Source organism: Tasmannia lanceolata, unplaced genomic scaffold (genome assembly GCF_043159265.1).
Source record: "Tasmannia lanceolata isolate RefF3 unplaced genomic scaffold, GAP_Taslan_0.1 ptg000019l, whole genome shotgun sequence".
In the NCBI taxonomy this organism is placed as follows: Eukaryota; Viridiplantae; Streptophyta; class Magnoliopsida; order Canellales; family Winteraceae; genus Tasmannia; species Tasmannia lanceolata.
This window is the reverse complement of record NW_027518696.1, coordinates 10,742,044-10,757,669: the sequence shown is the minus strand read 5'-3', so window position 1 is coordinate 10,757,669 and position 15,626 is coordinate 10,742,044. Positions and strand designations below refer to the sequence as shown.

The 15,626-nt window shown below is 38.4% G+C and overlaps 1 protein-coding gene across 1 annotated transcript in view; it reads left to right on the top strand.

The window, feature by feature from the left end:
* LOC143853017 (uncharacterized) overlaps window positions 1-15,550 on the top strand; it is a 30,732-nt gene extending 15,182 nt beyond the window's left edge. The window contains exons 5-13 of the mRNA XM_077362713.1: window positions 3,953-4,059; window positions 6,387-6,519; window positions 8,811-8,927; window positions 9,094-9,185; window positions 11,367-11,433; window positions 11,645-11,723; window positions 11,824-11,915; window positions 12,668-12,811; window positions 15,341-15,550. Of these exons, the coding sequence (XP_077218828.1) occupies window positions 3,953-4,059; window positions 6,387-6,519; window positions 8,811-8,927; window positions 9,094-9,185; window positions 11,367-11,433; window positions 11,645-11,723; window positions 11,824-11,915; window positions 12,668-12,811; window positions 15,341-15,481 (972 nt within the window). The 3' untranslated portion in view covers window positions 15,482-15,550. The remainder of the gene's footprint in view (window positions 1-3,952; window positions 4,060-6,386; window positions 6,520-8,810; window positions 8,928-9,093; window positions 9,186-11,366; window positions 11,434-11,644; window positions 11,724-11,823; window positions 11,916-12,667; window positions 12,812-15,340) is intronic.
* The last annotated feature ends 76 nt before the right edge of the window (window positions 15,551-15,626 follow it).

Sequence of the window (15,626 nt, the reverse complement as noted above, 5' to 3'; positions counted from 1 at the left end):
GGAAATACATCGTAATTTTAAAGGAATACCTTTCCCATTTCTAACACTCCCCCTCAAATTGGAGCATAAATATCATCCATGTCCTACTTGGAACTTTGGAAGAATCATTTTACACTGACTTTGACCATGAACCTTCGTAAATGTTTTCTAACTGATATTTAGACCTCACACATGGAGTATATATTGGTTTGCTAGTAACCTTCTCATGAATGAAGTGACATTCGGCTTCAATATGCTTAGTTCTCTCATGGAACATGGCATTACTAGCATGTCGGTGGTTGCCTGGTTACCCGCAAAATGTTGTCATTGACTTGTTGACAATAAAACCCTCTCTTCCATAAGAGTCTTCAGCCATGTCAGCTCACATGTAATATGAGTCATCACACCATACCAAGCTTCTGCACTATTGTGCAACTACACTGATTCTAACTTTTCCAAGTAAAAAGACCCCTTCAACAAAATTTACAATGCCAAGGACTGAAGCTTTTATCAAATGGAGATCTTTCCCAATTCCCATCAAAATAACTTTCTACTCTCAAGTTAATATTTTATTTAAATATGATTCCTTGATAACTGCTCCCTTTGGATGTCTTAGGATACAATGTATTTCATTCTAATGATCAACTGGAGCATGCATAAACTGACTTACATTACTTACTGCAGATGCAATATCAATACAAGTAATTGCTAAAATAAATAAGCCTGCCAACAAGGTGAAGATACCTACTAGGGTGTTAAAACATATCTCTGTGATCCTTCAACAACTTGATATTGGGATCCATGGGAGTATCAATAAGATATTTTTGTTTTAAAATATATTTCCATGTTCCTTCAACAACTTGATATTGGGATCCATGGGAGTATCAATTGACAATATGTCAAAAACATATTTTTCTTATGACATGCTAATACCAAATTTAGATCCGAAAATTCCAATAAAATACCTAAACTGCCCCAAATCTTTTCTCTGAACATGTTCTTGCAATTATTCAATCTATTAGATAAATGCCTACAAAAATAAGTCATTCATATTTTTAGGCCCATAATCTTGTGGATGAGATGTTTGTTCTGTATGAGACCAGAACCATGCTGATTTTCTCATGATTCACATCAAGATTTTCATCATTTCAAAAAAAATAATAATTCAGTCACATTAAAATGAGCAGTCGTGGTTCTACATACATGTCCCCCTGTGGGACCCACAGATGATGAAAAACTTGTTTATTAAATTTTGCAATATCTATTTACTACCCTGTAGTTGTAAATTTCTTTGTGTGTCTGTTACATATCCACCTACCCCACTGCATTTCCTGTTTCTATGTGGTTACAGTTAGGTTGTTTCCTTTATTTTAGCGAAAGTATTCCTTTGTAGTTGGGAATCAGTTTCCAACCTTAGAAGATGTTGATTGTCTCCTAAATTGTGGGAAAGATAATAATAAACCTGTAAATCTCTCTCTCTCTCTCTCTCTCTAACGTTATGAATGGAATAGCAAAGATATTTTTAGGAGATTAGACCATCTTGAATAGGTCTGTTTCTTTCTTTTACCTTGTTTCTTTATCTTTTCTCTTGATGAAGGTAGTCACACCACTGTGATTCAAGGAATCCTGTCATTTGGTATCCGAGCCATCACGAGTGATGGCCAAGTACTCGGTTCCAGTGAGTTGAGGCAAGAATTTGATCGCTCAAGGAAGGCTATGAAGCGCATGGACGAATTCTTGCAGAGATTCTACATAAACCGATGGCCTTAGATGTAACATGCAAAGGTTTAGCCGCGTAAAAGTACGATACAAAAGTGGATGCCTCTGCAACATCGCGTGTAAATCCAGCTAACCTTGGAGACCGTACAACTCCACTCCATCTGTCTAGAATTTCCACGATTTGACGGATCTGATCCAGCCGGGTGGGTTTTTAGTGTTGAACAATTTCGAAGGTTCAATAGAATACCAGATGAGCATATGGTAGATTCAGCATCAATCCACCTTTCCCCAGATGCGTTACCATGGTTTTGTTGGATGGAGAGACCATGGGTACAATGTCATGGTTGCAATTCACGCTTGCTATATGTGCTCGGTTTGGGCCACCCGAAAGGGAGGAACCAGAGGGAGTGCTGTCAAAACTACGACAAATTACATCCGTACGAGAATACCAGTCTCAGTTTGAGTGATTGGTTAATCGAACCGTACGATTGCTTAAATCATTCTTGGTCGAATGTTTTGTTCCGGGCCTTCGTGATGACAAGCGTAAAAATGTTTGAATCGATTACTCTTGAGTACGTTTCCCAATTAGCCTCATTACATGAGGAATCAACTCTAGCTAGTCATCGATATTCATGAACCCAGCCGCCAAAGTCGTCCTATTCCCGCTATACCCATGGAAGGATAATTACCCGCAAAAGGATTTAACATCCGTTGATATGATTGAGAGGAACAAGGAGAGGTTATGTTATAATTGTGGTGAGACGTACAACACATTCCATCAATGCCGTGGACAATTGGCGATATTAGAAGGGTTTGGGTTTGAGAACGATGAAAAAGAAATTGTATTGGTAAATGAAGAAGAGGACGCTCAGCTGCAAGTTTCAATCTCGTCATTACAAGGTCAGTTGGACCCAAAACCATGAGGATCCAAGGGTGGATCGATCAGCTACCCTTATGTATACTTTTGGATACAAGCAACACACATAACTTCATGCACACCGGATTGGCGTGAAGGATTGGATGATGTATTTATAAAGATGATAATCTGGAAATGCTATTAGCTGATGGAGGAGTCATGGTCAATGCTGAAGTTTACCCTTACATGAGGGCATTTTTCATTGTAAAGTCGATTGCCGTGTCTTTACGAATGCAAAATTTTGACATGGTACTTGGCAATTTGGCATCCAATGGTTGGCCACAATAGGGGAATTACAGACTTTTCCATGATGCGCATGCGTTTCTGCAGGGATAACAAGGATGTTTTGCACGGTTCTTCTAGGAATCCTCCCGAACTTGTTGACAGTAATGTGATAACACGGACGATTTATACAGAGAAACATGGCTTCCTCATACAACTTTGCCACACCGAAGATGAAGGGGTGCAGACAACACTTCCTTCCGACATGGCAACTATTCTTGCTCAGTACGAGGATGTGTTTAGCAAGCCCAATGGATTACCACCAATGCGCGCGCATGATCATCGGATCGAGTTAAAGGTAGTGCCCCTACCAATGTTAGGCCAGACTGATATCCTACTTCGAAAAAATGAGATTGAAAAGATCCTGAGAACTGATGGATGCAACAGTGACTCATTCTAGCACCGACCCCTATTCCTCACCGGTGCTACTTGTTCATAAGAAAGATGGTACGTGGAGGATGTGTGTGGATTATCGAGCTCTAAACGACGTCACAATTAAAGATAAGTACCCAATTCCAGTTGTTGATGAATGATGAATTATTAAATGAATTGCATAGTTCACGTTATTTCACCAAGCTCAACTTGCGATTGGGATATCATCAAATATGTGTGCATGACCAAGATATTCCAAAAACTGCATTCCACACGCATGAGGGGCACTATGCATTATTGGTATTGCCTTTCGGTCATTTCGTGTCAGTTTCGGTGGAAATTTAAAATCATGTTTTTAGTTACATAACATTGAAACTGTAGGGGAAAATGACACTGACTCAAAGTTCTAGTATCCAAGGGGCACATGGAATTCATATCCCGTAAGCTGTAACATAAATTTGTAACAACTTGAGTACAAAATTATTTAGTTAATTTATTCTGTATTCTGGATGCACATGCTGTAGGTTTGTTTGGTAATTATTCACAATGATTCCTGTAAGAAAGGCCTTTATTTGCTATAAAGAAATCCTTTCTCCTTTTGTTTTCAAATTTTTTGAAGAATAAATTTTGGATTTGGTATGAAAATGGATTATATATTCTCTAATTGTGCTTTTATACTCGTAGAGGATATCCATTGGATATTTTTTGGCCGCAACTTCGGAGTTATGGCTTGTTGGCAATACCATGGTGGACTCATCAGTGGCGTTCGTGAAAAGATATTACATTGAATGGTAAGTAGTTGTTGGTTCGTGATATGATACTACACAGTAGTTGTTGATTCTTGAAAAGATACTACATTGAATGGTCAGTAGTTGTTGATTTTGAAATTTTAAATTTCCATTGATAAAAGGATGGATAAGCTGGTGATGAGGTCTTTCCTTATCCTTTTCATTGTGCAACATTAAATTTCCCTGTTTCATACTTCGCCAAGCCTGTATTCTTTCAACTTTGTCTGGGGGAAGTCTACACCCGATCTCTTTCCACTTTTGTAATCTGGTGGTTACTCGTAAAAATTTGTACGGGCTTTTGTATGAATTTTCGCAGCTGTTGCTCTAGCATTTCCCTTTTCATGGTTACAAAACTCGTGTTTTTTCTTACTTGTGCAACCTAAAGCCTTGACCATAATGTGTTGACTTGATAACTCAAGCAATGAATATCCTTTTGATAGCCCACTTACTGGCAGTCTAAAAAAAGTGAAAATGAACATACCTTTTCTTCATTTTTTCACTTTACTAAATTTATTGAGAGAGTGCTAATCCTGTTTGTGCTTTCTACTTTCTATTACTTTTTCTTGCAGAGGGATCCACCCAAAGTGAAGAATCCTACTTAGATTTTGGCCGTGATTTGGTACCGAACTATTTCCGTGATTTTACATGATTTTGGCTGAAATTTAAAACCCTGGTCCGGCATATGGTGACGAGAGAAGGGGGAGGTGGAGATATGGGATGGTGAGCCACGGACTAGGCTATGTCGATCACGATGGCGAACAGTCAACACAACGAATGATGGTGAGGGTTATAGTTGTGCGGGCTTCGTCCCAACAATGTCAGAACCGAGGATCAATTTAGTCTGACAGGGTGAGTGAAGCATGTAGAAACATGGGGTGGTCACTAGGTGGATAGTGATGGGTGGAGATGGTGCTAGCAAGTGATGGTGAGCAGAGTCCGATGACAAGAATCAAGGTGATGGGGTGGTGATGGAAGATGTGGATGTGAGGATTGTAGAGTTGGATTGGGATGCTCTTGAAACCCCAGGTGAAGGGAAGGTGGGGCTTGGATTGTGATGAAGGCATGATGAGGGAGGTGGTCATGGTATACAGAGCAATGTAGGCATGGTGGGTGTGACCACGGGAGATGGGTTTGGGATGGTAATGGGGGATCGGATGGAGGTGGGGTGATGGATGGTTGTCAAGACTAAATGGCGGCGTGCCGTTTAGTGGGTGGTTTAGAGGCAAGGTGATGCGGGTTAGAGAGAGAGAGAGAGATGTATTTGGCACATAGATTGAGAGTTATGACTTTTCTAATGGATAGATGGTTGTCAAGACTTAATGGCGGCGTGCCATGTAGTAGGTTGTGTTAGAGGCAAGGTGAGAGAGAGAGAGAGAGAGAGAGAGAGAGAGAGAGAGAGAGAGAGAGAGAGAGAGAGAGAGAGAGAGGTATTTCGCACATAGATTGAGAGGCATGACTTTTCTAATGGGCAGCAAAGATAAAACACTCCATTAAAAACAAGCAAAGATAAAACACTATATTATGCTGAGATGTCTGGTATTTTTTTATTTTTTTTTACTTAAATTTTTTCAACATATTTATATGGTTTATTACGTTTTGTTAAAAGAGTGTGAGCCTTGGCGCAACAGTAAGGTTGTTCCATTGTGACCTGGTGGTCATGGGTTCGAGTCATGGAAACAACCTCTCTGCAAAGCAGGGGCAAGGCTGCGTACATCTAGCCCTCCCCAGATCCCGCAATGGCGGGAGCCTCGTGAACTAGGCCACCCCTTTTTATTACATTTTGTTAAAATCCCCTGACTTGGCCTACAGGCCTAGTAGTCAGAATTCTTTTTAGGCAAGTTCTGGCCCGAGATTTACGTGGTTCCACAGTGTGCCTGCGTCCACGGGAGAAGATTTTCACTATTTCGGTCTAGGGTTACAAACTCCCTTTTTCTTAGTCAAGAAAACACAAAGAAAACCCTATCTTCTGGAAACCCATGTGGGTTATATATCAATGCCACTACGAAGAGAAAATGATAGAATTACCATTTGGCGCAAAACCAAAAATTAAAATTTTCTTCATGACGCTGCCCTAGAAACCCCGGTAGGGGCACGCTGCGAGCTGAACGTGCAGCTTGACTTCTGTGTGCGTTGTGCACATTAGGCCGTCAGGGTCATGTATAATGCCAGAATATAAGACATATGCACAGCAATACGGATGTATTGTATATATTGGTTTAGACATTTTACCTTTTGTGTCACATTCTTAATTGTCTTAAAAAATGAAGCATTCTACATGTTTCTAGATCATTTGTCACTCTTGCAGTGTACTGACCTTCAGTTTGTTACAGGATATTTGCTCTCTTGCTGTGTTCAGTGTACATCTGCTTGCTATATGGTCTTTATGTTCCCAACTGGGACTTTGATGTTCCAAGCATGGTGTCCTCCTTATCAATGACTGAGTATGGATCTGGAACTCAAATTGTGAGTTTGGCTATGCTCTTAAGTCGTAACATTTTTACTGGACATTTTTAACAAGTTCTAGAAAATTTTCATGGTTAATTATTTTATTAGGTGCTGATGAGTAGATATTCTGAGCATTACAAACTGCCAGCATATTTTTCAATTGAAATATATTTACAATTATCTCGCCATTCAATTTTTTGTCTTTTTATCAAGGGTTTCTTACAAATAACTAATCATCACTTCTGGGTTATTTTGAAAAAAAAGGAAAGAAAAATACGGTTCCATGCAAGAATCAAACATCACTTTTGGATTATTTTAAAAAGATTGATTTCAAACCAGAAGATTTTATTGTAGGTTGTAGGATGGCTTGTATACCATTATGTATATACAGTAATTACATGTTCATAATGTTCTCATATCCCAAGTTAAGCTCTGCTAATAGTAAAACTAGAATGAATCTTCAGTTCAATCCTTTTGTGTTTTCATGTTTCCAGAATATTTAGCCGACCCCAGCTAGTTTGGGACAAAGGGTTAGTTGAGCTAGTTAGTTAGTTTATTCATTTAAGGTTTAGTATGCGTGTATATGGAAACTTGAGCAAATCAAGTTTGGTTTATCTTGATTTTAAACTTGAATCTCATCTCTGCAGATGTACACAAATTTTATTCAATTTGTGTCACTTATCACTGCTAATGTAAACATCTGCTTATGATGTCATCTTTGTATTTGGGATGAACATATATTGGTTTATCTTGATTTCAGAGTACTTATGAAATTTTCTTTAGTTTTCAAAGGGTTTCTTGTTGGTGTTTTCATCACTAACAAATAGTTTTTGCCTTGATCCAATTATTCTCACAAGTAGTGATCAAGTACCGGAAGGATCTTTAATGGTCTATGGACTCATCATAATGAATCTTTTTGATTCATCATTTCGAGATTGACCAGGATTTAATTTGATTGTATCAATTTCTTCAGAGCAGATCTTTAGAGCTATCTTTATTGGTAGAGCTTATTGTTTAGGAAACAAGGTTCCAGACACTATCTTTTCATGTGCTGACTTATGCAGCTTTTGTATAGTGCCTTTAGTCTAAATTAGTCAAAAGTAGAACCAAAGAGAAAGGCATCATAGCTATAGTGCTGTTATTGTGAAAACTTGGACATGTGCTAGCAGATTGTCATAGAAGACCCATGACTAGGAGAATAAGGACAGTCATCAAGCTCCTTTAGTTTCAAAGGCCCATGCTAGTGATTGAACAAACACTACCAAGGTACTCTGTTTTGGGTATCAGAGGCGTATTTGACTCCAAAATTCAATCGTATTTTGACACCAAATTCAATTGTATTGTCTATACGATATTTATTGCCAATACGCTCAATATGCCAAGCAAAGAGTTCATTAATTAGAAAACAAAACAAAAACATCCCTGTAACTCATAATAAAGCTATTTTTATAAGTTTTATTAGCATATGTTTCATAATTTTTTGAATACCAAACATGATTTTTCTATTTTGTGATTTTAAAATCCAAAAAAAAAACATGAGAAACATTTTTTTAGAACGTTTCCAACCACCCCGTTAGCATTCCTTTTCCTTCATGTCATTGGCTATGGTTGGAAGAAAAATTGCTTGACATTATCTCTTAGCTGGACCAGGATAGCCCTTACACACGGAGAAGCAAACAATTGGTTCGGTGTTTGATAATATAACCGGTGTAGTTATTGTTTATGGAAATGATAGTCACAAGGTGTTCAATCGCAATGTTGATAGACTTGTTCTAGGTAAACTCTTTGGTTGAAGCATTGATTAAAAACTCCCAAAGTCAGTCATTGACTCACTTGAGTCGACTTGGTTTCAGCCCTACCGAATCAATCAAAAGCTCTTATTACTTGTCTGAGTCATTCAAAAACTTGTAGCACCAATCATTGACTCGCCAGTGTCGACTCGGATTTATCTTAGGTGAGTGCTGCTGAAGTAAAGATCTAGGATATCTATCATAACATATATCCTATTTCTTAAGTGATATCTTCATCTTTGACTTTTCTGTGTTTCTATGATTCTTCTTTTTTTTCTTGTGGTTTACAGGAGAAAATAGATAATGCACTCACCCTTGAAACATGATGCTGATTTGTATATGTAATGAGACCTTTTTTTGTGCGATTATGTTGAGAAACTTTTAAATTAATTATCTATCGTAGAGTTTAAGCCACTATGCTCATCAGATTTCATTTCCATTGGGATATTCACATCTTTTTTTTTCCATGTATGGTATCATTTGCCATGTTGTTTCCAGTATGAATTATTTTGTTAATAGGTGCAATGTGGAGAAAGGGGTAGTCTCAGGCCTCCTTGCAATGCTGCTGCTTTTATTGATCGATCGTTTCTTGGCAAGAAGCATCTTTATCAGCACCCTGTGTATAGAAGGACAAAGGTTCTTAGCTTTTGTTTTTTCTCTTATTTTATACTGATTTTTTTTCTTAGCTTTTATTTTCTCTTATTTTATACTAATAAGGATGGTTCTTTGTCTTGTTTTTCAATAATCACCATTGGCCATTATGTTTATCCTTTGTTGTAACCTTATGTTTTCATATTTGCAGGAATGCAGTGTTAATTCTCCTGACTATGGACCTCTACCACCGAACTCACCCGTGTGGTGCCTTGCTCCATTTGACCCAGAGGGCATCTTGAGGTTTGTTAACTCCATTCATCTTGACTAAAATATGTTCTCTGCCATAATTGTTTTTTTTTTTTTTTGAAAATAGTAACGTTTTATTGATAATGCATAAGTCACAATCAGTACAAGGGGACAAGTCGTCCCCCGGAAACATCAGTGACCATGCATAAGGTCAAAGTGAAAAAAACTACAGATCCGGATGGTCGTTAATGATTACAGAAGTATTCTCCCGGTCTACCCCCTCCCTAGCTAGAGCTTCGGCCCATCCATTTGCCGATCGATGCCTATGTTGAAGGTACGGGTGAATCAAGGAAATCAGGTCCCTGATCTCGTCGATTTTGCACGCTAGTCGCCACGGGCCACAGGTTTTGTTAGAGGCCCACGCAATAGTGTAGAGGAATCACCTTCAACTATTAAGGGACCAGTATTATGTTTCTCATACCATTGTAGCCCGAATAAGAGAGCCGACACCTCGGCTTTGTTGGCGTCACATACCCCAGCCGGTAAAGACATGAGCATATTGCCCTGATAATTGCGAAGCACCCCGCCGATTCCCACTCTCCCTGAATTCCCACAGGAACTCCCATCGAAATTTAGTTTCAACCATCCCTCAGGAGGTGGGCACCACCGTGGAGAGATAAGAGGCTTAGTTTTCCTTTCCGCCACGACCTTGACCCCATGCCGGAGAATATCACCAACGGGATATTATATTCCACTCTTGGATTTGGCCCATTTAATGATTGATAATTTACTATCAAGACGCTCCTTGCCACCAAAGATCCGACTGTTGCGCTCCGTCCAAATGTGCCATACTATCGCATATGGGATAGATAACCACATAGCTTCTCCAGCACATCCAACATAAGCACCACAGCAATTCAGGATTAAACTCCGTACGCTTCTCTGGATAACCCATGAAAAACCGAACGACTTGAAAATCCCCATCCACACCTGGCAAGAAAACGGGCAGTGTAAAAAAAAGGTGATTCAACGTCTCTTCTGTTTTTTTGTTTTTTTTTTGCATAGAACACACCAGTTGGCCATGCAGAGTACCCGACTCATTAATCTTTCAAAAGTGTTTATCCCTCTAAGTAATAGAGTCCACGTGAATGCCAAGACGCGAGGAGGAGCCACCGGTCTCCATACTTTAGCGTAACGGGAAGGGCATAATATCAAGAACAATTATGGCAGTCATTCTCTGCCATAATTGTTATTAACAATTCTTATTAAAAATTAATCTAGGGCCTCTAGGCAAGAGAGTCTATGAAATGAAGGGGTAGATGTGTGTGATAGACTTTAACATGCTGGCATGGTGGATGTTATTCAGCAAATCTGAATTCACGATGCATGATTGTCGTGGTCTTTAGGTGTTCCGGGTGTAGAAGTCAGTTGATAACTCAAATTCAAAATGTGCATAGTTATATTCGGCTATTTGAAACTTAGAATCCATAATTTCTGATGCAGGAATTGGAATTGACGTCGACTTCTTTACTGGGACAAGATTTGGAAGTGTATTTGTGATTCAGAAAAAAAAAATGGCATGGCTAATGATGCCACTAGAGCATCCTGATATGAACTTTGGTGCAATTTATCATTTAAAAAATGACATGCTATGTGGATACCAACACAGTTCTCTATTTCCACTGGAAACAACACGAGATGGATAGTTCACCGAAATGCATACCAAAACCAAAACCGTAACTATATTAGCGGTATATTATACTCCTCTATGTTACATAATAATATTTCTATGAATTGCACTATATCTGAGATGTTCGGAATGACATTCTTCGTAATGACGTGATGGATCGCCAGTCATTTGGGTAATCCATCATATTATCCAATGAATAGTTATGTCTGACAATTGAGTACTTCTCCATGATGTTGTACTTTGTATATTCATGAGGAAAGAATAAGTTGACGGAAGCTTTCTTTTGGAGTTGGTAATATGCAACAGCAGCAAAATAAAAACAGAGTTTGAATATAATGTGGAATTGTGGATTACTGTACAAACGTGGAAATTCTTCAATAGGGGTACTTTTGGAATTTCTTTCGTATGGATGTTTTTCTCTTTTATTTTTACTCATCTCTTCTAAGCAGCCATTTCTTTAGGATTAGAGGCGTCCTTTTATAAATTATTTTCTAATATATTTCCAAATTGGATTACTAATCTCATGTTTTAACTGAAATGTTTAGTTCATTCATGGCTGCCGTAACATGCTTTGTTGGACTGCATTTTGGGCACATAATCGTGCATTTTAAGGTATGATTGAATCACTGTTGAGTTTCACAACATATATTTTAAGCTAAATTATTCATTTGATATCTGCATCTGTAGTACCTTTTGGTTTGATTATATAGTTTGGGATGTATTATTGAGATTGTATAATTTAGTTCTACTGTTTGATTCATGTATTGGTTATTGCTTCCGTTGCTAGATTTCTTTAGCTCATTTTTGGGCTTGTCTGCTATAGAGCCACACAGAGAGGATGCTCTTATGGTCCATATCTTCTTTGTCGCTTCTACTGCTTGGATATGCTATGGACATGTTAGGTATGACGTTTTTTTTTGTAATTATCTATTGCTTGTATCATCTCACCTTCTATAGAGTTTCACCCATATTTTTCACTAATTACCGGATCATTCCTTTCAGGCATGCCTTTTAGTAAACCATTGTACACGCTGAGCTACACGTGCATCACAACTGGATTGGCAGGCTTCGTTTTAGCCATTATCTATTACATTGTGAGTTCAAATCCTTAGGCTCAACATGATCTAAAGCATTGATTTTGTGGTATTTGGCAATGGGTTGTCTTAATAGTTTCTTTTCCTCTATCCGCTAAATGTTACTTCCGTGATATTGAATTCTGTAAAAGATTTTTCCCTATATTTTTTTATTCATGTTGCCGAGGCTGGTATCCAAATATAAATACATGGGATAAAGTTCTTTTAAAACCTTTTGGAAATTGCTCGATTGGTGTTATTATAATTTTGTGAGTTGTAATTTGGAGTCGGATGGTGTCAATATCACCACGAATGAATCTTTAGTAGTATTGGTTTCACATGTTTTATATATGAGATATTTGATTGCTGTGACATGGTGTTTCCAGAAGTTTTGGTGTTACCACTGGCCAGAAGTTTATTAAAGGCCTCCATTGTTTTGCTTGTTTTGCATTTTACCTGGGAGTACCATCTTTGTTCTAATTAATCTTTTGTCCCATATCCAATTTAAGTCAGTAGTGACATACAAAGTGAACACTTCTCCATGGAGTTTTGAGCATAATGTTTTTCACTGTTAATAGATATTAATAGGAGACATTATTATAAATGCTTCAATAATGTGTTGCTTGGTCAATCATTTTCTGCTAAGAGATCGAGACCGTTTTTTAAGAAATGATATTTTATTATTGCATGGACACCCACAGAAATGTTTTTGTGCGATTACTTTTTATTTTGATATAAGTTTTTTGATGTAATAGTCATTATGTTCGGTGCAGGTTGATGTCAAAAAATTTAGAAGGCCAACAATGTTACTTCAGTGGATGGGATTGAATGCACTTATTGTTTATGCTTTGGCTGCTTGTGAGCTATTTCCAGTAGCTGTGCAAGGATTTTACTGGCGTTCACCAGAAAACAACCTGGTATATCTCTTCTCCATCTTGTTCCATCTTGTTTAGATCTTTCAAAGTGGCTGTAAGGATAGGTTTTCCCCTTTCCCATCAGTGGAGGGATAGATGCACATAAAGAGCTTCAACATGTATGAGTTTCCTTCCATAAAAATGACAAATAAAAACTGTGATAGTAAACATTAGTCTCTAAAGGTATAATATCTTGTTGCATCACTCTCTTTTTGAACTAGTAATCATGACATTAAACTAACAGAAAATAATCTATTAAGCACCAACCTGAAGGTCTTTAGGGTAACATGAGCAGATGTGTTGAAATCACTGCCTGAAAGTATATAATATTTATTGTTTGTGATCACCAGACTTTTAGTTCGTGGAATGGTCCTCCTAAAGATTAAAGGCATGTGGTTCGTTGTCATGTACGATGGAGCAGTAACTAGTGTCAGAACCATGGATGGCACGTCTAGTGAGTTTCCAATTACAATAGGACTGCACCAAGGATCAGCTCTAAGCCTATATCTTTTTACGCTAGTTATGGATGAGCTTACGGAGGGTATCTAGGATGAGGTGCCGTGGTGTATGTTACTTGCAGATGACATAGTATCAATCGACAAAACCTAAGCAGGAGTAAATGCTAAGTTAGAGTTATGGAGAACTACTTTCGAATCCAAAGGTTTTAGACTGAGTAGGACTAAGATAGAATATATGGAATGCAACTTTAGTAATGTAAGGAGGCGGGACGAGGATGTACCAAATATGACTGGACAGGAGGTACCTAAGAGGGATATCTTTCACTATCTTGGTTCAATTCTACATAAGGAAGGAGAGATTGAAGATGATGCTAACCATAGAATAAGAGCAGGTTGGTTGAAGTGGAAGCTTGCCTCAAGAGTTCTATGCGACCGTAAAATTCCTACCAAATTGAAGGGAAAGTTTTATAAGACAGTTGTGAGGCCAGCCATGTTGTATGGCTCAGAATGTTGGGCCACCAAGAAGCAGCATGTGCATAAGATGAGTGTAGCGGAGATGCGAATGCTTAGATGGATGTACGGCCACACAAGGTTAGATAGAATTAAAAATGAAGACATTCGTAAAAAGTTGGGGGTGGAACCAATTGAGGAGAAGATGAGAGAGCACCGCTTAAGATGGTTTGGACATATCCAACGTAGCCTTTGGATGCTCCGGTGAGAAGAGGCGACTCATGCCAAATTGATGGAGTAAAAAGAGGTAGGGGCAGACCGTAAACAACTTGGGTAGAAACAGTGGGGAAAGACTCGATTGTTCGGAACATAGCAGAGAACATGACCTTGGATAGGATAGAATGGAAGAAAATGATCCACGTAGAAGAACCCAACTAGAGCCATGATTAGAGCTGGGTAGATTCCTTTCACCTTCTTCATGAAATTTTTCTAAAGGATTCATTTAGCCGACCCCAACTAGTTTGGGACAAAGGCTTTGTTGAGATGAGTTGAGTTGGGTTCGTTGTGATGCTTTAGGCAATGGTATCTATAGAGGCCCCTCATGGTCTTGTTTTTTTCTCTTGGGTTTGGAGGTTAAGGCACTGTTCGTTTGGGATTATGACAACCAAATGCCACCCACCAATCCGATTATTGGACTCTAAATTACATTAGGGCCCATTTGGATACCTCATTTTGTATTTGGATTTGGAATTGAGTTTTGAATACAAAATGAATAGATCCGCCAGCTCATGTTGAGGGAGACAGAGAGGGAAGGGAGTACTTCCTATTGGAGGGGGGAGAGGTTCGGATCAAAGAGGGTGAAGGAAACTACCAGATCTGTGGATTTCCAATTACTTATTTCGACAGCATATTTGGAAATCTGATTTTTTCACTGTCAGTCGCTGATTTGGAAATCCAAGGGTTTGATCCGGATCCAAATCACAACATAAAAAGGGCTGCAAATGTGAGAAATCCAAATCAAAATCTTCTCGGCATCCAAACGGGTCCTTAATTTTGGGTCCAATAATCAGATCGGGGGGTGACAATCGGTTGCCACAATCTCAAACGAATAGGGCCTAAGTGGTATGTCCCCCTTTTGTTTGTATCTTTTTAATAAAATTCAAGGTGCCGTCCCAAGTTCTTGAAATTTTGGTGTCATGTGAAGTAGATAACTGGTAAACATGCGTAACATCATACCTTGTTTCACAAAACATGTCAGTGTGATGATTCTTCAACAACATGCCAATCAGTGCCTTTCCATGCTCATGCATGCAAGAATACAGAAATATAAACATAGGTTGAAATTCTGAGAGACACATAGTTTGAATATTCAAAAATCGCATCGATATGAAGACTCTCATAGCATGAATGATGCCATAATAGTGGAATATTTTGCCTGCCTATAAAACTCTCAGGAATTGAGTCTCCCAATGCTCTGAATCCAAAGAAAGTATGAATGGGGATTCATGGAAATGTTTTATAAGCATTAAACTGGAGTAGATCAATCAAGCATACATATATTTGTGGTTCCAATTCTGCATTTCTTGTGTTGATAATCTCACCTTACACCAAACTTGATCTGCAGGTAAATGCTACAGAACTATTACTACAAACGGTGCTGCATTCTAAAAGGTGGGGAACATTAGCATTTGTGTTGTTTGAAATCCTATTTTGGTGTCTCTTTGCAGGTTTTCTACACCTGAAAGGCATATATGTAAAACTGTAATTGTAATATACACTTACATTTCTTTCTTCTGTGCAAGGTTAATAATCACATGCTCATTCAACTATTCAATTCAGTTTGTATAAGTTCATCTTTTTCTTTTTTCAAATTCTAAAGAACACTTAAAAGGAACAGGAACCAATTCTCA